Source organism: Brachyistius frenatus, unplaced genomic scaffold (genome assembly GCF_029030835.1).
Source record: "Brachyistius frenatus isolate BFR_SWC_R1_liver_20210118 unplaced genomic scaffold, ASM2903083v1 Contig_16, whole genome shotgun sequence".
Classification (NCBI taxonomy): Eukaryota; Metazoa; Chordata; class Actinopteri; family Embiotocidae; genus Brachyistius; species Brachyistius frenatus.
In genome coordinates this window covers 2,634,114-2,657,530 of record NW_027210615.1, presented here as the reverse complement: position 1 = coordinate 2,657,530, position 23,417 = coordinate 2,634,114, and the positions used below count along the sequence as shown (strand labels likewise).

At 41.0% G+C, this 23,417-nt stretch overlaps 1 protein-coding gene across 2 annotated transcripts; it reads right to left on the bottom strand.

The window, feature by feature from the left end:
* On the bottom strand, positions 1-22,498 carry dennd2c (DENN/MADD domain containing 2C). Of its 2 annotated transcripts, none has more exons than XM_069693979.1 (19): positions 22,197-22,498; positions 17,719-18,845; positions 14,660-14,784; positions 14,081-14,163; positions 13,740-13,898; positions 11,963-12,041; positions 11,676-11,723; positions 10,822-11,006; positions 10,172-10,281; positions 9,501-9,570; positions 8,738-8,815; positions 8,247-8,387; positions 7,681-7,829; positions 5,991-6,168; positions 4,178-4,219; positions 3,228-3,336; positions 1,587-1,829; positions 911-997; positions 1-820 (listed from the first exon to the last, which is right to left on the bottom strand). In XM_069693979.1, the coding sequence occupies exons 2-19, from the start codon at positions 18,618-18,620 to the stop codon at positions 789-791; spliced, it is 2,820 nt and encodes a 939-aa protein (XP_069550080.1). In that variant the 5' UTR covers positions 18,621-18,845; positions 22,197-22,498; the 3' UTR covers positions 1-788. The 2 variants fall into 2 exon arrangements, with proteins under 2 accessions (XP_069550080.1, XP_069550081.1); XM_069693980.1 differs by having other exon boundaries at positions 11,676-11,720.
* Positions 22,499-23,417: the final 919 nt, after the last annotated feature.

The following is a 23,417-nucleotide window of genomic DNA, read 5'->3' as shown; positions in this document are numbered from 1 at the left end:
TTCAGTCCGTGGGAACTCATTTATTTAAAAATTATGGAGGACACGTCATGCTTTTAATACAAAAATATTCCAAATACTGTACACTGGTTCTGAACATGTGCAAAATGTAAAAAAAACAAATATATATATTTACAACTCCAGTAAACAGGGAGAAATGTATAAAAAGGTTTAACCTGGAAACACTTTGAAATATTCTGATCAGAGTTAATAAACCTCAACTAGATGAGAAATTCAAATAGAAACACAGAAAACAGGAAGATTTTATAGTTTGTGCTGAAAGGAACGCAACAATGATAATGGAATTAACATTAAAATGGGTAAACACATGCAGCAGGTTGTAACCATACACATTATTTTTACTTGTAAAGTACTTACAAGACTAAAGTGTCATTTTCTAATCCAGTTGTAAAAACAAGTTGCAATTTAACACGTTTCCGTTGAAACAGAGCCGATGATCCCAACCTCGCTTGTTCAGGTCGATAACTTAAAGTAGCTGGAATGTTTTTGTACGCCCACAAAGACACAGCATCTCATTCTCAAGGCTTCATAATAATAAAATGCTGGAAAAGAAATAGAAAAAGTGTTTCCAGTTTTTATCCAGTGAGAAGTGCACTGCTCTCCGACACACATTCATGACTATTACATGAGACTGGTCCTCTCATAACAAACCTGTTCATTCATACCCCGACACAAGACTCTCTCATCCACACTCACTTCTCTCAGCCAGTCCAGCAGCAGCAAGTCTTCTGTTTTTAATTAACAAAGTCTCATTTACAAGTGAAGATGTTTCATTTAATTTGGAGGAGCTTCATCTTGTTCCCTAAAACAAGCAGAAGAACAATTAGCTGCTGAAAATGTACTTAAAAAAAAAAAAAAAAAAAAAGAACATCTGTGTTAGAGCGACACTTACCAAGTCCTTTGAAAAATTTGTTCACACCGCTTGGTTCTGGCTCAGGGCACGAGTCCAGATACTCGGCCACTCTGACTTCAAAGAGACCTGCGAGACAGATGGAAATGTTGAGCCATCGAAACAGGACACTTAAAGTTAGGGTCACACAGCATGTCTGCTTTAATATGACATCCATTTATCCATTTAACACATTGTTATGTGGTAACGTGATGGCTTTATTTCAATTTTTATGTTAGATCCTGTTACGATGAAACCCAAAATCCTCGCAATGATTTTACAAGCTGTCTGGATTGAGTAAAGTGAAGTCATTTGAATTGTTATTTTCTTACATTTTCCCCCCTTTTGCTTTTGAATTTTGTGGTCTGGGCTCTGCGGTGAGCATTAAAGGGTAAAGGCAGCTTATGGAGCGATGAAATGTAATCTCAAGGTATCAGAGATTCATGTTAAAATATTACTCCAAGTATTGGCCTGAAGGATTACGCGTGATTGATTAGTGTGTTTACCCCCTCCCGCCTATTGATTCATTTATGAAAAGCAATTCCACTCCGTACTGTACATTTCCAGCTCGCACCCGAGTCTCACTCTGCCCCAAGGTTTGTTTTGACACCTCGGAGCTCTAACTGCGTGGAAACAGAAAGTGGACAGTGTTATAAATGGTTCATCATTTGAGAATCACCTCTCCCTCCTCCTTTGCGCAGCTCTTTGTCCTGAATGAAGCCGGCGAACATCTGGGTGTCCATGAAGAGCTGCAGGAACTGGCGGACTCCGCGGGATGGGTGGGACTTGCGGAAGCTGTCGCGCTGGAGCTCCTTGCTGCCGTTGGAGGACTCGACCATGTGGAGAGGATAGTGGCCCACCAGCTCCACGAAGAGGCGCACGAAACCCTCCGACACCAGCGAGCTCAGGTCGGCCTGCTGGCCTGGACGAGGTAGAGACAAAAGAGACAAAAAAAAATCAACTACAGAAGTCCTCCAAAGCATTCGACTCCAACATTTCTATTAGTTGTACTGCAGACTAGTACTGAGGCATGCTATCTGTCGGCCGACTTTATGCTGACATTATAACTTAATAGTAACACTAAACTTTATCGACGCAGCACCTTTCAGACATAAAATGCAGCTCAAAATGCTTTAAAGAAGAGAGTAAAAACAAACAAAGACATAAGAGGTACCAGTTAGTAATAATTTTTTTTAAAAAAGGTTGTGGATAAAAAAATTTTTTTATATCGATAAAAACAAGTTTAAAATAAAACAGTAGTGTTAAAGATAAAAATAATTAAAAACAAGAGCATAATAAGTCCTGAGCTGTCTTTTTTTTTTTTTTTTAAACTATCAACAAGTTGCTTGTCTAATTTGTGGTGGCAGTTTGTTCTAAATCTTTGGTGCATCTTTTCTTTTGTAGTTCATTTTTTTGGACATTATTAGACCTACAGAGATGGTTTGGAACCTAATTAGAACCATTAAAAGCCTTGAAAACAAGTGAAAACATTTTCAAATCAGTTACGTGATCTCGTTTCTTGGTTTCCCCATGTGAGGTAAGGTCTAAGGTATTTCTTAGGTGGTAGAAGGCTTCAAATCTAACTCCATAATAACAAAATATTTTTACTTCTGACTGGATCTGTGGTCCAAGACTTCTAAGTCTGCTAAAGATCTTTGTTCTCTATTCACTTGTGACGATTGAGGGAATTGTAGTTTTGTCTACATATTTTCCACTGTTCTGTGCTGAAGAGGCAGTGTATCAAACTCATCAGGTGGTACAAGTGAGTCCGAGTGTCATCACCATGAAAATGATAACCAATAATCACCAATAATTTTACCTAGAGGTAGCATATATGAAAAAAACAAGAGGACCAAGAATTGAACCCTGTGGAACACCAAAACAGGGTATTATGCTTTCCAGATACATGGCTAACTAAATATCTTCTGCCAGTGAAGTAGTGAAACATCTCTACAGTCTACACACTGCTAAAATAATCATGTAACTTAGAAAAATGGGCCATTCATAACTATCTGATAACAGTTTTTACTGTCCACTTACAAACCAGAAACAGCAACAGACTTTGCAGCAGTGTGGGTCTGATTTTATAACTCATTTCTGATCTGCTTCTGATTATAGATTCAATAGACTGAACAAAAAGAAAAGCTGATGCTGCCATGAAAAAACAGGGTCTGCAAATATCCTTTACCACAATAAAAAAGGGAACTTCATCTCGCGCCACAGAGACTGTACGGGCTTCATAATCAGTGTGAAATACCCGAGTGACACACAGCATCTTGTTGTTTTCGAGAGCGCGTTTGTTTTATTTTATTAAACCAACCTCCACATTGGTTTCTGTCGTCTCGTTGCAGGATGTCTTCCCTTTCCTCCAGGATCTGCTGCAGTGCTGCCTGCAGTTTACTGGGCAGGATGCAGTCTTCATCACCCAGCTGCCACACATCACAGGGAAGGTCAACGGCAGTCACATGATGCCGCTTGCAAACATCTTATCTGTGCTACACATTGTCTGACACACAGCACAACTCCTGACCTTTCTGGCCTCGCTGGGAATAGATGCAGAGCCAGTGGACTGAACATAAACACTAGAAGTACGAGCTTCTGGCTGCATTCTCTGTGTATTGATGATGTTTTGTTCTGGTGAATTTACTAAACTTGTGTTTCAAAATTATTTTGGGTGTTTTGATGCACAAACATAGATTTTAAATCTGGCGCACAAATACTTCATGCTGTTAAACATGAAAGGTAGTTGGTCATTTGGAAAATGACCTGTTTATGGTCCAACATCCAGACGACACCGTGTGTTTGTCAAAGATTCTTTAGCTCTTAGTTCAGAACTTTAAAACAATGCTGTTAGATGCTGAAGATTATTATACATTGAATTATGAATTACAGTCACCTAACAAGCTTGTTGAAAGATGCTTTGTCTGGACAAAGATTAAGCTTAGAAAATTAAATGTAAAATAGGAAGTGAGTCTAATTTAGATATAAATATAAAGGAAGTCACAGAAGTTAATAGAGTAGACTGAGTGGTGACGGTTAAATGACAAACCCTCAGCTCTGCGTCAACCGTCTTGTTTGTGTCGTGATAGGGTTTTGTTCTTGCCTCACATCCCTCTCTGGAGCGCTTTTGTGTGTGCATGTATGGGTGGCATCATTTTCTTTGTCACCCTCAAAACACTGCATACCAACAAGGGACAAGTGTAGGCAAAGCCATGTCTCCCACTGGAACCTCGCCCATCACTCCAATTATATCCTGCTATGTGTACATACCTGAATGACAAACTTGTCTGCACACAGATCCACTATGAGCACCTGGGAGGACAGAGAGCAGGAGGAGGAGGAAGAGCAGGAGGAGGAGGAGGAATAACATCTCGTGAGTGGAAGAGTTCACTATTTATCAGCAACAGCTACAAAACGATGAGGTGAGTCTGAGCTGCAGTTTGCTTCTCCATCACCACGTTACTCACACATAGTGAATACACACAGATCAGCCACAACATTAAAACCCCAGCCTTCTGCACAATACTGGTCATTTTTATTGAACTATTTCTTGTTCTTTTTATTTCTTAATTTTTCTTTGTTTATTTTCTATATTTCTCCAAAGTTTTTTGATTTTTACAACCATTTTTTTTTTCTAATTTTTGTTGAAGGAGGACGAGCAAAGCAACAATCTCCTCGTAAAGAACGACCTGTGTTGTTACTGTGCACATGTGCAAAAATCTCTTCATATCGTGTACGTCGCCCCTCGTGCTGCCAAAACAGTTCTGATCCGTCGAGGCATCGACTCCACAGGTGTCCTGGTATCAGGAATCAAGACGTGAGCAGCAGATCCCTTCACTCCTGGAAGTTTGTTCGATGGGGCCTCCGTGGATCAGACTTGTCTTTCCGCTACATCCCACAGATGCTCGTTCCGATTGAGATCTGAGATCTTGAACTCTTTGTCTTGTTCCTCAAACCACATCCTGAATATATATATTTTTTTTTTCCCCCGCGTGTGAAGGAGCACCATCCCGCTGAAATATTAATATACAGGGTCTACAGTTGCCCTGAAGGGGTGAACGTGGTCTGCACAAGCGTTTACGTAGGTAATACGTGTCAAAGTAACATCCACATGACCCCCGGGACTTTCCAACCGAGCATCACACCTCCCCCGTCGCCTTCTTCCCATTGGGAATCCTCGCGCTCGTCCACGTGATGTAAAAGAAAACAGAATTCATCGGACGAGGCCCTCCTTACTTCTTCGCTCCTCGGTCCAGTTGTGACGCGCATGTATCCATTGCAGGTGCATTCGGTGGTGGACAGAGATCAGTATATAAACCCTGATCAGTCTGTGGCTATGCAGCCCCACACACTGCAAGCAAGGTTTGTTATGACTACAGACTGTATATAAAAGTGGACGTAGGTTTCCGGCTCTGAAAAATTGAGGCCTATGCGGAAGTGCCTTAAGCTGTAATACCACCGGGTGCCCTAGATGTTGGCTCTAAAAGGCCTTTGGCTGCATAGACTCCCATTCAACTTCTCTCATAAAATTCTCAGTCAATAAAAAAAAATTTCCACAAGTTTTCTGTATGTCATTCGCTATATTCACTCCTCCAGATTAATGTTCTGGCCGCCCATCTGAAAATAATTCCATCATTAATTATGAAATAAGCTTCAAAAAGCTGGGTTTTGAGGGGCTGTTTGATTGACAGGTATGTGGTGCAGTCAGCTTCGGTGGGCGGGCCGTAGTATCGCCGGGTTTCCAATCAGATCGAGTCAGAGTCCGCCGCTCGCTCTCAGACGGTCATCCAGCTGTCACAGTTTGGATTTTGTCTGAGTCGCTCGGCTCATTACACCTCCCCATCTTTACCAACAGGAAATGACTGTTCACTTGCTGCGTGATACGCCCCTCCCACCCCCTCTGACAGGTGCCATGATAATAAGATAATCAATGTTACTCCCTTCACCTGTCAGTGATTTTAATGTTGTGGCTGATGGCTGTACAAACAAAATATGGCACTGAAATCACCACACGGACAGAGCAGTTATTCTAATTGCAAATTAGAGAGTCATTTTAAACCACTTTCACAGAATTCGGACAGACCTCCTCGATGGGCAGCTCCAGCAGCTGCGGCAGGCACGGCGCCAGCACCCCGATGAGGAAAGGGGTGGGGGAACAGCTGATGTCCAGCATGCTGGCCGGTAACACCGGCACGAACGTGTGCTGCCAAGTGAACGGGTAGAGCAGCGCCAGCACTGCGTGGCCACAACGAGACAACACACTGCAGAGGAGAGAACGAAGGAGTGATGAGCCCCAACAATACACGGCCTAGTTCTCACGCAGATCATATGGCGCAAAGATATCAACCACAGCTCACTCAACATACAGAATGGTCACAGTTATTCTTTTTCCACCATATTTTCACAGTAAACGACTGTAAATGCTTCCAGTAAACACTCCTTGTGTATCAAAGAGCGTCTCCCTAAATGTCTATACTAATACTCTCAGTGCAGTATTTACTCCAAGTTCTGCTGACACTCTTTGTCCCTTTATGGCCACTTGCCTACATGCTGTGAAACCCCTCCACCGCTTCCTTCCGATTGGTCACTTTCTACAGCTTAAATTTCCTCATCTTTGGGGAAACAGTCTGCCAACCTCAGCACTTTTTCCAAAGCATGCTTATCCTGTAGCCACTCCCTATTATCTTCTACGTTTAAAAAAGTGACGAGTCATTCATCATTTTGCTTAGGAGGACTTTTTCTCATCGTCAGCTGCTGTTGTTATTCTCGTCAGCAAAAAAGCCTACTTTAAATCCAGCTATGTTTAATAACTTTAAACCGATTTCCTCCACAAAATCCTTGAACATTTAATATCCAATTGACTGCAAATTAATTGTGTTTCTAACCACCTTTTCGAGCCATTTCAGGTTTCGATTTTTAGGCCGTTGACACCATCTGAACTTTCTAATTCAGAATTTAAGCACAATAATCATCACTGCTCATTTTATTGTCTCTGATCACCTTAAATAATGTAATCCACCACATAGCACTCTCATACTTTTAGGACCAACATAATAGGTCACAGAATTGCCTTATTATTGATTGTGACTTATTTAACAAAATTCAAGTTTTTAAATATTTCTTAAAATATTTAAGTCAAAACTGATCTCTTTTTAGTCAATAGTGGGTTTATCCAGTGTTACTGTTTGTATTATACTAAAATATGATCGTCTAGTGTTGAACACCACAATTTTGAAGTTTTACCTGTCACAAATGAACTGTTTGTTATAAAACACTGTGGTAATAACATTAAAAACTGCAATGAATACACATAATATTAACCGTAAGTAACAAATAGTGACGTTATGAGAGCTCTAGTAGATTCTTGATAGTGATATAAAAACTGACACTGGTTCGTAACTCAATGATAAGGAATTAAGTTAACACTGTGCATTGACCAAACTCGGGACAATTTTGAATTAGTGATTTGTTATAAGTATGTTTTTATTTAACCATCATTTATTAAATTTACTGTTCAAAATGTGTGTGACATCCTGTATCTGCCAATACTGTTCAATCTGATAACAGGATGTTCTGCTTGGGCACAGTCAGGAACAGTTGTTGAACAAATAAACCTGACTAAACTTGCCTTTGGGTCTCTGCCAAAGCTTTAGTGAACCAGCATGCGAAGGCAAAAGTACACACAGACACTGATATAATTAAGCATGGACTTGGACTGGCACACATCAGCGGGTGGTCTATGTTGTGTGACCCTGCAGTGGTTTGCATGTTACCTGAGTTTGTCAGCGATGAAGATGACCCTCCTCTCAAGCAAAATGGAGGCGAATACCTGCAGCAGTTTGTCCACACTGAGACACTCCAGCAGACTGTCAAAGTCCACGTGCTCTAGTCTCGAGTCCACTGGTCGACACAAAGTCAGTACCTGGCAAAGCAACAAGAGCAATTTAAAGGCTTTTTAAATACGTCCATGTTACTGTTAAAGATGATGGACTGATGGAAGACAGACTTTCAACCCACAGAATAGGAAATGGTGTCTTAAGAGCCTCCTGACTGCTGAATCAGAGCAAAGTAGTGATTTTGCTGCATATCCTGAGTTTTTACGGGAAGGGTCATTACTTCACTTACGGTGGTTCTCTAAATAATCATGACAAAATTGATTAGGTTGTCTGTTTAACACACAAAACTATCCCAACCTGAACCCTTCAAAGCTCAAGTATAGCTAGCCCTATTGTTTCCACACACAACCTACTATTCTGAGTCATCCTGAATGCACAGAAGGGAGTGGTTAGGAGGAACCAAACTACTAATTAACATTTCCTCTTTTGGTTTCAGGGGTTACCTCATTCCCCCTCCCGGGGAGGAAGCTCTTGATGGTAACGGTCCGTCCGGGGGCTGGAAAAGGGGCCTCCATTACGCTGCGCATAAAGGGGTAAACCAGTGCAGGAGAAATCTCTCTGCGCCGCTCCACCTCTTCCAGAATCTGGAAAGACCGAGCCAGATTGTGACAGCTGAAGGAACTGGTGTTGATTAGACAATAAAACAGCAGCCAGATGCAGCTCTGCAGGGATATGTAGTTTTCACATATTGACACAAAGTTTTTAACTTTCCCTTGGTTAACTGGAGAATGGGTGAGACACAGCTACATGCATACACCTTCTTTTTACAAAAACACACTCAATGGTTGTTTGGGATTTTCTTCTAATGTAGCCTCCTTCCAATGCATACATTGAACAACTGTTCAAGAGGATTAACACTGAACTTTAGTCAAATCCAGCTTTCCATTCTTCTATAGGCAGAAACGAGTGAACACGTGTTGTATGGTTGCTCTACCTTTGCAAACAGGTTGAAACAGCCCAGCTTGCTCACAATACAGTGCACCTCAGGAAGCCTCTTCCCCTTTCCACTGGGCTTAAAGACACAATGTTTCATATGTCATAAACAAGGAAACAAAAGATCTATTACAGAAAACACCATTAAATACATACAAATATTTCCAAGCACATTATAATCAGCGGCGAATCATCAATTAAATCGTCAATCATCATATTTTTTAGGTTGATATTATGACTGTTAAAAGGATAAATAGGCCTATTTCCCCTTTTTAATAACAGTTTGAATGATGTCTTTGGAGAGTCGGAAAAAACAAACAAACAGACAAATCAAGAGTCCAAAGTCTGAACTTCATTCACGTTTAGGACAGCGGCCGTGAGCTCGTCCACAAAGAAAAGAAAGGATAAAGCTCTCCATGATTCAGCCTTGATCTGTCTATACTCTAAACACAACAGAATCTAGTTGCAAAACAGACGGCTTTGCAAGACAACATAGTGCTTCCACAATAACAGTCATAACATCAACCTAAAAAAATAGTCTTCAAGGGGTCTAAAAGTCGCTGTCCTTGTGAGGCAAATTAGAGGGGAAAATTATAAAATTCTTCTTTCTCTCCGTCATTGATTTAGCAGCGGCTTATGGTCTGTGAAACACATCTCCTCTGAGATGTTGTGTAAGCACGTGGCGGCCTGCCATGTCATCACGCGCACATAAATACATGCACACTTGAGGATTCACACACAGATGTTAACACATCCTCACTCACCAGGATCTTGCGGCAGTAACAAAACCAGCGGCTGCCGTCTTCTCCGGTCAGGACAAAGGAGAAGGTCTCACTGTGAACACATCACAACACAGGAGATGCTGTTAATTTGACTGATAAAACAGAACAAAAACAACATCATGCTTGATCAACATAAGAATATTAAGCCTGAAAACATAAAGGCAGAGCATACAGAAAGTAGGTAAATGGACATGAATGTGTTGCGGTTATTTGAACAGCCACAGATAAATGTTTTCAAGGCAGGGAGGCAATGAAAGTTGAGATTTTAATCTACATTACAACAATGAACCATACCCAGTAGAAACAAAAAGAATACCCAGTGCCCCTCAGCAGTCAGAGATTTAATTAGATCAGATGAAACTTTAATTACCCCTGTGGGGAATTAGAGTTGTTGCAGCAGCAATTTATGGGTTACAGCTGACAGCTGAGGCTATAAATAGGAAAAGAGGAAATGAGGGTACTAAACATAAAACATTAAAAGACAAAGTTGGACACTGTTCGTTCAAACTCATAAAAGGTGTTCAATGGCAACGAAAGATACCAACACAGGAAATGAAAGAAGACAAGACGAATACAGGATACAGCATGTTACCACTGTGCTGCAGCATACATCTGGCGTGCTGTTCAAACATTACTGTAGCGTAGAAGCTGACCTTGGCATGTGTGCAGAGGGCTTCCAGTCCAGAGCGTCGGGGAAGCAGAACTTGGGAATTACCCTCAGCTGATCCTCAGCTTCTCTGGAAAGCCGGGACGACTTTTCAAACTGAAACCGAGAGCCTGGAGCTTAGTACCGATACAGACTGAAGAGATTCCTGGCGGACTCGGGTAAAATCAGAGCTCATTTAACTGCTTTAAAATATCATGCAGTAGAAATTCTTTCAATAAATATGTATTGTAAATTAAGAATGAATTGTGAAGTCTTTAAGGTTTTTTTCAAGTGTAGTTGCTCTAAATCAGCCCAAAACTTCTTGTCATATGGATCCAATATGACAAAATCTTAAAATGGTGGAATTGTTACATTACAATATGTGGGTAGAAATTCATAAGGAAAAACAAATCAACAACTTTCTTTAATGAAAGGTCTTGACTTATGTCAGCCTGGGAATTTCACCTTACAGAAATCCTCTGAAGAGTACCGTGTCTTATGTCATTAGAATAATCTTTTCCCAGTTCTGCCAAAATCAAAATTTTGACATGAAATTCTCACAAATATCATTCAATGAAAACAATGTGATCCAAGTACAGTTGTGTCCGTTGCCTGGAAGGATGGTGAGGTAACGTTGCTGTAAAGTTGCCTCCTCACCATTTTGGGGAACTGCTGCGTAATTTCGGGGGAGTAAGCGTTTCCTGAGGAGCCTTTTCTCAGCGACACGACCACAAAGATCTGGAAAAGCTGCTGCTGCTGCAGCTGGATCAGGTCTCTCTCCAGGGTGCGGTAGCCTGGCCGACGCTTCAGTGTAGACTGGACGTAAACTAATCTTCTGGAGCCTGTTGGACACCACACAGTATGTTTGTCCCACCCAGCACAGGGAAGCAATATAAAGCCTTTACAAAACCAATACAGTGTATAAATATGGTGTTCACTCCGATGCCATTAGCCATGCAACAATTAGTGCATTAATCAAAAAAAATCAAATGACATCTATTTTGATAATTCATTCAAACATTTCCAGGTCAGAGGTTCTGAAATGCGATGATTTAACGCTCGTCTTTGTCATATCGGATTGTAAACTGAAGACTTGGGGGAAATAACATCAAGTGATAAAATGAATAGAAAACCCCCAAAATATGTATACTTCTATATCTCAAACCCTGCTTTTATTTTATTTTTTATGTTTCTTACCTCTCACTTTTGTGCCCTGTGTTCATTTACTTGATTGTTCCTCATTAAACTCTTGACAATTTTTTTTGTTAACATTGTTTTTTACCTTTATTTTCTATTGTTTGTGTTGTGTTCTATAGCGTCTCCACCATTGCTGATTCAGATCTATCCTTTATCTATGTACAATCATTCCATATTTAGTTTTCAGTATATTTTGCTTGCGACAATAATAAAAAACAACAACTTCCTGTTCATACCGGGGTGTGCAAACAACAAAACTGTACCCAGGAGTAACATTAAGGGACATTACAGGCAGATGAACTCGGCTGTGATACCTTTGGTGTTGTCCTCGGGGTCGCTCTCTGTCCCGCTTGTCTCCTCTGCTGGCATGAATTAGAGGGAGAGTTTAGTGACAAGCAGAGGAATGGAAAAGACTTGACGAGCCATAATCCGACACAGACAGTCAGCCTTTGTTTCACAATCAGTGGCTTTTTCTACTGCAGCTGGACTAATGTGTACCATCAAATGCTGGGTATTTCCCCCGAGACGCTCGACTTAATCTGATTGAAAGTGTTGATGTGGCTGACATTTGGTCATCTGACAGTCGGAGCGCGTGTCTCACCTCGCACCGAGACTCCTTGGTTCTTCACTCTCTTCCTCCCTCGCTTATCATCAAAGATGGTCTCAATCTTGTTGACGTACTATGTAGCAGAACACACACACACACACACACACACACACACACACACACACACACACACACACACACACACACACACACACACACACACACACACACACACACACACACACACACACACACAGGTACGCGTCAGCCCCGTCATGATTACAGGGAAGTACACTCAACAAACACATCAACGCAACACTTTTGTTTTTGCTTCCATTTTTAATAAGTTGGAGTAAAAGATTAAAGCTTTGTTTTGTAACACGTGTATTTCTCTCAAATTTTGTTCACAAATGTGTTCAAAAGTGCGGTTTTATCACAGTGACACAGATGTCACAAGTCTTGAGACCACCAGAGCTGTTGCCCATAAAATGTCCATTCCATAATCATAAACCCCCTCCAACATCATTTCAGAGAATTTGGCAGCACACCCAACGAGCACAACTGACCAGGTGTAACCACACCTGCCCGGGATCACCACACGAGGCTAAATTCTCAGTTGACTCCGGGTTTAGGCTGTACCGGGCAGGTTGCAGAAAGCGTGTATGGCATCGTGTGGAAGAGCGGTTTGCTGATGTAAATGTAACGCTGTGAACCGAGTGGCCCGTGGTGGCTGCGGGGTTATGTTGTAGGCAGGCATCAGCCTCCCTACACCCCAGGAAAAAAATCCACATCTGAATCCCTACGTTTAATCGGTGCCGAATACTGTGAAATTTTTTTTGGATTAAACTGCACATTTGTGAGTGGTGTCCAAGGCAAACCCTTCGCAACAATCATTCTGTTTAATCAGCATATTGTGTGCACAATAGAAGTCTTAACTCTTTTACTTTGACTCTTGAAAAATGGGAGGGAAAAACAAAAGTTTTTGTTTAGTCTCTATAAATACATTAGAGATTTTCAGCATTGAAACATTCCTGTGTTTAGGATTAGGATTAGGTCATTTCGGTTAATGACCTGACAATCGACTGTTTGATAGCGGATTCAAATCAATTAAAGGTCAACACAAAAACAAGCACACACAGGAAGCTCGAAAACCTTTTAGAATAGCACTGCTGGTTGAGGAAGGAAACGAATGACATGAAACGAATATCACCAAACTAACATCATGGCACTGTTAAGTAGAAGAATACATTTTCATGGTTTTAACATTTATGTTAAAGATGTAATTTTTGGAATACCTATTGACTGAATGTGATATTTGTTATTACTCTTTCAGCTATTTATTTATACAGGGTTTTTTATTTAAAAGTTACATAATGGATAATAAACAAAAACAACAACAACAAAGGCTCTTGTTGAAATGCCATCTAAAAATATACTTGACTTGCATTTAGTCAAACCTGCTCGGAGGCACAGAGTACAAGTGTCATGTAGATTTTGAAGCGTTCATTGTTTTCTAGTCTTTACTCTTACATATACATATCCAGAAGTCCGTTTTATTACCTGGTCAGTAAAGTCGGTCCCTGTCCACGATCGTTCCTCGGCCATGGGTTTTTAAGTTCAAACTAATGTGTGTCTGAATTTGCAAGAAGTATTTGTACAAGTTGTTCTACCCATACCATATTTTATCTAGTATCCTCTCCTTCCTGCTCAACAAGTCACCGCCCACTTTCTTTTCTTTCCTACTTAAGACATGATTCAGCGTTTAACAGAATGCATGACTCTTCGTCAGCCAAAGTAACCCGATACAATGGTTGGTGAAGACTTTTCTTACCGGAGGCGCTCTGTGTAATTTCTGAGTGCTTGTGCGCCGAGATGTAGCTGCTTTGGGAGCATCAGCAAGCGTTGAGGAGTTGGATGCTGTTGATACTTGGAGCCCCTTCCTCTCCACTCTGCGAGCGTAGCCTTGCAAAGTTTGGGGTTTAGGAGGCAACTGGAAAACAAGAAATGTGGAGTTAGCACTTTGTTTTAGATAATTACACGGTATCAAAGTACAACACTTCTTTCTTCCTCCCTAACAATCTCAACGTAGACGGGTATCATTTCTTACATCCACACACAACTGATGAAAAATACCCATTTACTGTGATAGGGAGACATATAGCTTCCATTTACCTTTGGGACTTGATGCCTTGCAATAGGAATACACATAGGCGACATCTTGGCATCCTCATAGGAGTCATCTCTGGTCACTTCACCTGGGGGAAATCAGAGTGACGGGAAAGAGTTGACAGGATGTCTGGGATTACATGAGCAGAAAGAAGACAGCCTAAATCCACAGAAACTATGGCAAGTTCAAGTACCTTGAGGTACTGAGGAGAATATATGTGTTGTTTTAAATACAAAGGCTATGGAAACACACCTATATACTTACAAAAAAACAACAACTATTTAACACATTTTAAAAACCTACAACATATTGTACATAATATCAATATCCTCCATGTTTTCGTATCTTGAACATAACTCTCAATGTGTCCAGCAACTGTAATATCTCTGGGAAACCAGAAAAAGGGAACAGCATAATTCTCCATTTATTAAATAACTGGCACCTGACGGTCTTTTTGACATACCGTCTTTGTCTGTTTGGAACAAAATCAATGCTAAGTTAACAGCCAGACTGATCAAAAGCTCTGGAGGTTCAGCCACGATCAGCTCCACGTCAGTTTCTATGACACGGGGAGTTCGACTTACAGACGATGTCCTCGTAAATATTATCATCGGAGTAGGCATGGTAGAGGCCCGAGTTCCTGGCCTCGTCTCCCAGCGTGCCTCGCTGTGCTGTCAGACGGGCTGCATCCTCATACTCAAAGGACTTCCTGTGGCAGGGAAGGAAGGGAAGGCAGTGAGAAAGACAGGTCCGACTGCTGACCTAAATATAGCCATCGTACTATTCACTCTATTGACTTTCAGACACCACAAAAGTCCTTGATGATGTCAAACACAATAAAACTGAGAGAGTGCTAAACTGTCATGGTAGGAAATGACTGAGCACATAGTACAGAAGCTGTTATGTGATAAATATTCTTACATGCTCTCTAGTTTACATCATGAACAAAGTAAACAAGGCTGGAAACAGTCAGTCAATTTGGCTCATGAGTCAAGTCCAGTGATGTAATACTGATTGCCCTGAGGTATTTCAGAAGATACAGGAATGACTGACAGTTCGTGGTTTTCTCTGAAGTTGGTAAACAAGGCGCCCTGTGCCACGATGCTAATCGTGTGCAGGCATGACAGGAAGACTAGGTGGATTGCAATGCTAAGTATAAAAACATCAAGATTAGATCAAAACCTAGTAGACTGTATGGCAGTGTATGAAACACGTGGAGGCTTTTCGTTTGAAACAGATATAGGTAGTCACAGCAACCAATAACTGCAACTCTGATCTCTGTCAGTCAGTGACAGACGTTCACATTTTTAAACTGACCCTACAGTTGTAGTCCAGCCATCAATGGACCACAATTTTCTGTTTTAAAAGTCTGTTTTTACAGTGTTGAGGAACACAGTTCTACAATACATCTACTTTAGACAAGAAACTTTAGCAAAGAGACAGACACTGGAGCCACAGGTGTCAATTACAGAGTGCACTCTGAATCTCTCCTCTATTTCCAGGGATTTCCTTAAACCCTTTGCTTTAAAGACATCATCACACACAGTGTTGTATGTATATCCCAATAAATTAAGCGTTCCTCTCCTCTGAAAGTTATGATTGAGATTATCAAGGCACCAAGTTAGAAGACTCAACATGAAATGATTGATAACTTAAAAACACTTAGTGAAGATAACTTATTATTGTAACAATGCAACTGGTTTTGCCTAATTCAACTAATAAAACGGTGTTTTCTTTTCTTCCACTCATCCCACCTTAAAAGGGGAAGCAGCCCTCATATAAACACACACCTAGCTGCTAGTTTACTGGACACAGCTGGCTAAAACTAATCTAGTCTAAATCAGCAGCCCTGCCGTAAAAATGGGAACGTCATAAAGGTTATCATGTTGCGTTTTTGTTGAAAAGGTTTCAAGTCATGATTCAGCTTCATTTTGAATGATTAGGTTGTGGTGCTGCAGAGTTATACAACATCAGACATGTTTCTACTATTCTGTCGAACCCATTTCTCTGAATTTGGATTCGCTAAACAACAGAAACACTTCTCTTTATAAAACAATTCACCACAAACAACATCCAACAAAATGACTATAAAGTTGAATTAATGCCACTCTAACACCGTTTCAACAAAAACGGACATTATAGCCTTCATAAAGGACATTTTCCCGGCAGCACTGTTGGACTTAGTAAATTTTAGCTCGGCACACCTCATAAATTGGCAACTGAGTGAATACACAAACAAGTTAGCAGCGATAATTTGGCTATTTCCTTTCACTCTAACAGCGAAAATGTGACATGTAAAGTGAAATGGAAATCTAAAAGCAGTAAGCAACAAACATGTTTTCTTCAGTGTGCACAGTTACTTCTGTGATAAAAATAAATAAATAAATAATCTGTGGCATGCATTAAATTATTATCTGCGACATTTGAATTGGCAGCATGACAGTCGCACAAGTAGAGAAGTGTTTTTCAGTAAGGTCAGCAAACCGACTCTGTAATTCCAGCTGCACAGCAATCTCTAAACTTTGCTAATATTAGACACGAGAGCCCGTTTCACACATCTACCAGCCAATTTTATAACACCATATTGGCCTACAACAGATATATTGATATTTTGGCCAACAAGAAAAAAAAAATTTATTACAGAGGAAAAAAAGCTGACATAAATGCTTGGAGTAAAAGATATATTGTTCTGATTGTGTCTTTTTAAATAGTTATTTATAAATATTAAATTCCCAGTGAGGTTTACCGTTTCAGTGCGATGATGCCAGTGTGAACAATAAACTTTAAAATATCCTGCCTTCACTATATCTTTGTCACGAGTTTTATAAGTGTTTGATAACCAGATTTGAGGGATTACGGCTCAAAATGTAAAAATGTGTGTGTACATATATTGCATAAAAAGTACACATATAAACAATATCAACTAATATATTGATATTATAATTATTTTAGTCCCTGCTATCGGTAGCGGCGTCGGCTCCAAAATCTCAGTACCGCTCAGGCTCCTTTAGACACCCTAAACTACTGACCAAGTAGTAGTAGTAGTATATTGAAATGAGTAAAATGTGTTTCGTTATTGCTCACAAACCTAACTTTAAAATAACTACAAATTGTGAATATCTGAACATGTGAATATATTCTGTGAACAACTTCCGTATCGGTTTTAAATAACAAAGACAATCACTGCAGAGAGGATGTGAACATGGGTTACACAGTTTTGTCTCGTTCAACTTGGCCTTTAGTGAATGAGAGAGAGACAGTGAGTGTGAGCTTGTTGATAATGACCTTGGACCCACGGCTGCTGAAGAACTAGGCCACGTCCAGACAATAGAGAACAATACCGCCAGATATCATGTGACATCACACCAGGACCCCTGCCAGCAAGTAGACTGACAGGAACCTCCCAAAATTGCTCTAAAAACATGGCTGCAATTCAGTAAACAGTGAAAGGCATTTCAGCCAGAGTCCAAAGCACAGAAAATATTCAGCTGGGTCAGTTTCCCACTATTCTACGTGCAGCAGCTATTTTCTAAAAAAAAATATAATTCAAATCAAAGAAAGCCTTGCAAAAAATTCCACCGCAACTTGATTTTTAAAAGTATTTTAAAGTTATTTGTGTTTTGCTTTTAGTGCTTTGACTCACCTTTTCTTTTTATGCCTTGAAAGTCCTTCTGTCTTTCCAACCGGACAAGGAGGAGGTGGGAAGTTTGGTGGGCGAGCCGCCCTCCTGCTCCTCACGTTGGAGTTGTTGTCATGAGGGGATCTGCTGTCCCATTGCATTGTTTGTCCCTTGTTGTTGTTGGCTCCCCGATACTGGAATGTCCGAAGAGGTTTGGGAGGCGGATGACCCTCACCTGAAGACTCCCGGCCTTTTTCCCACAGCAGTCTGTCACCTTCAAGCTTCCGCCAGAAACCCCGCGAAGTGTAGAAGTTTCCAGCAGGCATGTTGTCTTCTTGGTCGTCCATTGACGGAGGTAGAGGTTTATAAACTACTTCAACATCCAAGATGCGAGCCACTTTTTGGTGTGCATTAGCAGTAAAGGTTTGTTTACATGTAGAGATAGCACTATTAGCCTCCACTTTGGTTGATGCAAACATTTGCGTTGCAAGTGTTTTTTGTTCCAGGGATGTGGTTGAAATTTTTGTGGAACATTTCTGCAGAGGTTCTGACTTCCTACCAACCGCATCATGTTCAGATTGTGTTGGTGATTCCCGAAAATCTAATCCCAAACTATTTGTCTTTGAGAGGCTGTCTTTTGCATGAAGCCCCCCTCTTGAGCCCTGGCTGGAACATCCGTTGCCAAGGAGATCTCCGGAGAGAGATCGGGATACAGTCGGAGGGTGAGCGTTCACTCCGGCATCCTGGCCGCTGCCCTGTTGACTGCGACCTTCCCACTGGGAGATCTTCTGCTTAATGTTGATGCCCTGCTCATGAGATGGTGGCCTCCCTGACTGCCGGCCCTGCCAGGTTGGGCTGGCCTTTTTCTGCGGGCGATCAACCTCACCGACTCCCCTCCTGCCCTGCTCCAGTCTCAGAGCCAGCATGTTAAGAGGGGGCGAGTGTCAGCTCCCCCTCAGTTCTCCATTAGTGAATGCATCCAGAATTTCCACACTGATATAAAAATCCACGTAATCTGGGATTAACTAATCCAGAAATGATTGTAAACAGCAAGGGGTTCCAAAAGGTTTACGAGTGCTTCATTTATATCTTCTTGCGTCTTCTTGTGCTAGCAGAGTGTCATTTCCCCCTCGTCTCATTGTGTAAACAACCTAGAGAGAAGACAAAACACTAGAATTACTCATCACTGCACTACAAAACAAGTCCAGACAGCACACGGCAGGGTCAAACAGATACTGAAGCAACACTAGAGGACACAGTTTTCCAACAGCAGACATCCAAAAGTTGTCGACAAGGTCTGGGAAGGGACAGAGAGAAGGTCAGGGAGGGCAGAGTCCTGTCAAGATTGGTTCCCAAAAATAAACCTAGTATGAATAAAGGGAAGACAGAGGCGGGAACATGGTTACGGCAGTTTTCTGCTGCTGTGCGTCTGAGCGGACCCAACCCTCCTCTTAGCCTCAGGGGAATTCTCTGTAGCTGTCATCCTAAAACCCCATCGCTGGCCAAATACGAAATTCCAATGATACAGCAAAGCATCGCGTCTACTTTTATGTTCTTGCAACGTTCTTGTCTTCCAGATGACTGTGAAAGAACATGCATTTAAAGAGATTTCAAAGAGCTTTAGAGACAAGAAAACACACAAATCTCAAGCTCTAAGGAGCTAGTGACAGTTGACGATGGAAAACATTTTAACCACACCTATCTACACATGGCTGAGGGCTGGAATAGGCACTGATCACATGGTTGTTCTTTTTAATCAAAGACATGGAAACATCGAGTCTCATTGACTGAGGCCTCTGCTATACGCATGACATAAAGCTTTAACGCAATATCTTAACACATCTGATCAAATGCTATCAAACCCCTGACAGACGTGATGTAAAGTTTTGCACTGCATCCACCCTGATTCACATTCCCGGAGTCAACATCAATGTGGAGACTGTAAGCTCTTGCACAGCAACTCCTGTCTCCTTACTGGAACCGAACCGTTTGGACACGTTGCACATGAGGACCGCGGCTGAGAGAATCCAGAGAGGGGGAGACATGGTAAAATTCCACAGCATAGCTCCTGATCATAATAACTATGAGCAGCATTCCTGCAGAGCTGCACGAGAGGGGGCTAGGGGGGGGGGGGGATGGAGGGGGTGAGTGGGGGGGGTGAGTGGAGGGGGTGAGTGGGGGGGGTGGAAAAAAGAGACAGTCGGTCAGTCAGTCTTGTAAGTGACGCCTTTGTTTGGTTTGACCCAAATCGAATGTATGTTTGAGCTACAATGCTGCTCCATCATTGCCGGACCCAATGCAGTGACAATGCAACTCTCAAACTGACCCACTTGCAGGATTTGTCTGCGCGGTGTGTTGTACAGGAAGGCACGAGTTGCGTTTCCTGAGCTGCAGGAAGAAGGATCAGCAGACTGTCCATAATTATGGTGCAGAGAGATTTTGCACCCAGTTGCAAACCGCTGATTTGAGCTATGTTTAGATCAAGTATATTCAAACCTTATGATGCTGATCAAACACTGACTTTGAAATACAATAAATCCAGAAATATTTCCACCACGGGCTGGTTACAGTAACATTTACAAACATATCTAAAATGGCCTGTCCCCTTTTTTTTTTTTTTTTTTTTTTTTTTTTTTAATGACACACACTTCAAATATGTTGTTATTGCGAGTGAGGAAAATTGCAAAGAGCTGTGATATTCTGTGACAAAGCCAGAGGGCAAGTCCAAATGAAACTTCACAATGTTTAAGCGGCTGTTAATTCTCCAGAAAGCCTTCCCTGTAGTTTTCTTAGGTGAAACTCAATGAGTCATCAACGTAGAAACCAGACTGGGGACACATGAGTCTGAAGTACCCCCCCCCACCCCCCCGCCCGTCATAACTCTGCAACTACATTAAACCTAACTGCACCTTCAAAACCGCCACGGCACGCCTTCCAAGAGATGCATGACACGACATGTTGTAAGTGAGGTATTGTGCGACTGTAGTTTATCATCAACAGTGACAGTTAACGCTATAATAGAAGAAAAATGCTGGTTTGCTGCACGGCAGCATGAAAGGACGAGCCAAGATAAAGTGCCTTAAATTGACTGATCCATCAGCGGCAGCCACCAGAGAAGCCTCTGAGCACCAGGCATTCATTTTGACAACTCAGACCACTTTAACATGATGAGTTCTATCATTTTGTGCCATTTGTTGTTGATGATTATGAACATCACTTTGGAGAAAATGGAACCAAATTCTTTCATAAACTTAAGACCAAAGCAGTTAGAGTATTGAAGGGTTTACATTATTACAATTAGCAGTTTTACCCCCAAATTATTGCATTTAGTGAAATATACTTTGAAGACGCTGTCCTTTGTAGCCAGTTATTCATTCACTCAATTGTTTATCATGTATTTGACAACACAAGCAGATGATTTCCATATCGCAGCTCTCAGCATAAAGGCCCAGATAACTATTCTTAGGAGCTGGGTGGTGGGAACAAAATCAAATATCACATTACGTTTCACCAAATATCTCAATATCAATATTACAGTATTGTAGGGGTCACTTTTGGTGCTTTCACAAAATGTTTACCCAGCGAGATGTAATCATCAGTGACGTGGATATAATTACTAAATTGCTAAAGGCAGATAATGGTTAGTTAGAACAGTCTGGTATGTGGAGTAAATTACATCACTTTACCATACTGCAGCCTGAAAAACAAGAAAAAGAACACACTTATGTCATATCACAATATTACAATATCCAAAATCTAAGGGGATATCACAATTCATATGTCAATATATTGCCCAGTCCTGCCTGTGGACTGAATTTCTTGATTTGCTATTTAATGTAGATAATCAGTGACTAAACTGCAATTCAACTGGGATACATGCACAGTATGAGAGAAAGACACTTGTCTTGTAAAGAAAACTTATTGTTAAAAGTCCCTTGAAAACTATTAAAAAAAATAAAAAAATAAAAAAGTAAAACGTGGTAAACGGCGAGCTTAGATCTACATGAAACTCAATAACGTAAATGACTCGTGTTGAATGGTCAGAGCAATGCAGGAATAACGTTTTGGTAACTCGGGACAAATGTATATTGTGTTAATAAAGAGCATCTTTTAACTTACTGGATGGACGCCGAATTAAACCAAAAATAGTTACCGATACAAAAATAGTCGTGATAAGTTTTATTAAAACGTGACTATAGTTGTCGATAATATTGGCAGTTTGAATTTACCATATTTCCAATGGAGTTTAGCATTGACTTTTGTTTACACTAAGAAACCAAAATGTACTGGGGGGAGAAAAAAAATGTAGGCTGGTTCCACATTTGAGCCAAGAGGTGAAGTTATATCAATAAAATACAGCAGCTGTTCTGTTATTTAGCAAACGTTAACTTCCACACGGTGTCAGACGAGCTGTGAAGCAGATAAGAGAACAAAATCACCACATGAGCAGAAGTGGGGTTTTTTTGTTGTTGTTTTTTTTTGCTCCATGTGTCGTTACTTACCCCCGTGGTTTAAAACGGTCAGCAAAACTCATGTTCTTCCCTCGTCTTCCTCTCGATGAAATGGAAAACATATATAAAGTCCATATCCAACCCGGTCGGTCTCATCGTTCAATCTGGAGAGGTCGGTAGCTGCCGCTGGCCAAGACACCCCGCCTGTACACACGCACTGGTAACTTTTCACCTTTAAACTCAACTTTTCATTGGGCGTAAAGACGTGTCGCTTGTTCTTCTAACGATACACAACAACAACAACAAAGAAAGTGGCCACAGAGGAGAGAGAAGTAGCCAAAGCAGAACACTCCTCGCCCTCCTTTTCAGGACAATTACTGTTCAGGCTATCGGATCAAATCTGACTTCCGTTTGGAGATTCCAAAATAAAATCAATAATTGCCAACGCGACATTTTTCACCAACGTTATAAGTTGAGCTTCCTGAGTTTAAAAATACATATGATGTCCATCAACCTCGTGTTTTCTTCACTAAAACGTTTTTCATTGTTACTTACAATGGTTAAAAACGTAAAAACAGATTTTAGAGGTAAATGCGTTGTAATGCAAACTGCATTTGTACGGTGTGTTGGGCCAGTTATTCTGGTTCGGTGTTACAATGTACCTGAAAAAGGGGGAAAAAAATAATCGACTTGTCTTATCATAACACCTGTCACTGAAGCCTGGGAACAGCAACATTATTTTAAAATTATAATGAAAAGAGGTGGGTAGGGAAGAAGATAATGTGTGACCTGGATTCTCATAAAATTTAAAATTAGGTCATGGCTTGTAATATCAGTTGTGCAGTAGTGTAGGCTGTGTATCTTTTTTCCTTTAACCTAAACTTGGCCCATTGGCAACATCAGTCGAATCTTGCCTCCCACACTTTTGCCTACTTTAGTGTAGATATTAATATATATTTTAGTAGCCTACAGTCAAATGTCTGTCTTTTGTAAAACCTACAGTAATTTACTGTTTAATTCTCTTAACTTCCGGTTCTTCTCTAAGTGTTTCTGTGGAGCTTGATGCAGCTTTGACTGTGAGAAAGTGTGGTTGAATCCTCGAAGAGGGAAGACGTCATCACATCAACTCCTGCAGCTGTCAACGAAGAATAGATACTGTTATCTTCAAGTGTTATGGGAGATATAGGCAATGAGTCAGAAGCTACATCTGCTCGAGCCCACAAGTAATAATCATAATTTTTACTACAATTTTGATCAGTTCCCTTGGCCTAT

What these genes read in the sequence shown, in the direction of transcription:
- dennd2c (XM_069693979.1), bottom strand. Translation starts at nt 18,620, where the DNA reads ATGCTGGCTCTGAGACTGGAGCAGGGCAGGAGGGGAGTCGGTGAGGTT. An exon ending in GTTACTGCCGCAAGATCCTG is followed by an intron (nt 8,816 to 9,500) that starts GTGAGTGAGGAT and finishes TGTGTCTTTAAG; the next exon opens with CCCAGTGGAAAGGGGAAGAG. An exon ending in CAAATTTTTCAAAGGACTTG is followed by an intron (nt 821 to 910) that starts GTAAGTGTCGCT and finishes TGCTTGTTTTAG; the next exon opens with GGAACAAGATGAAGCTCCTC.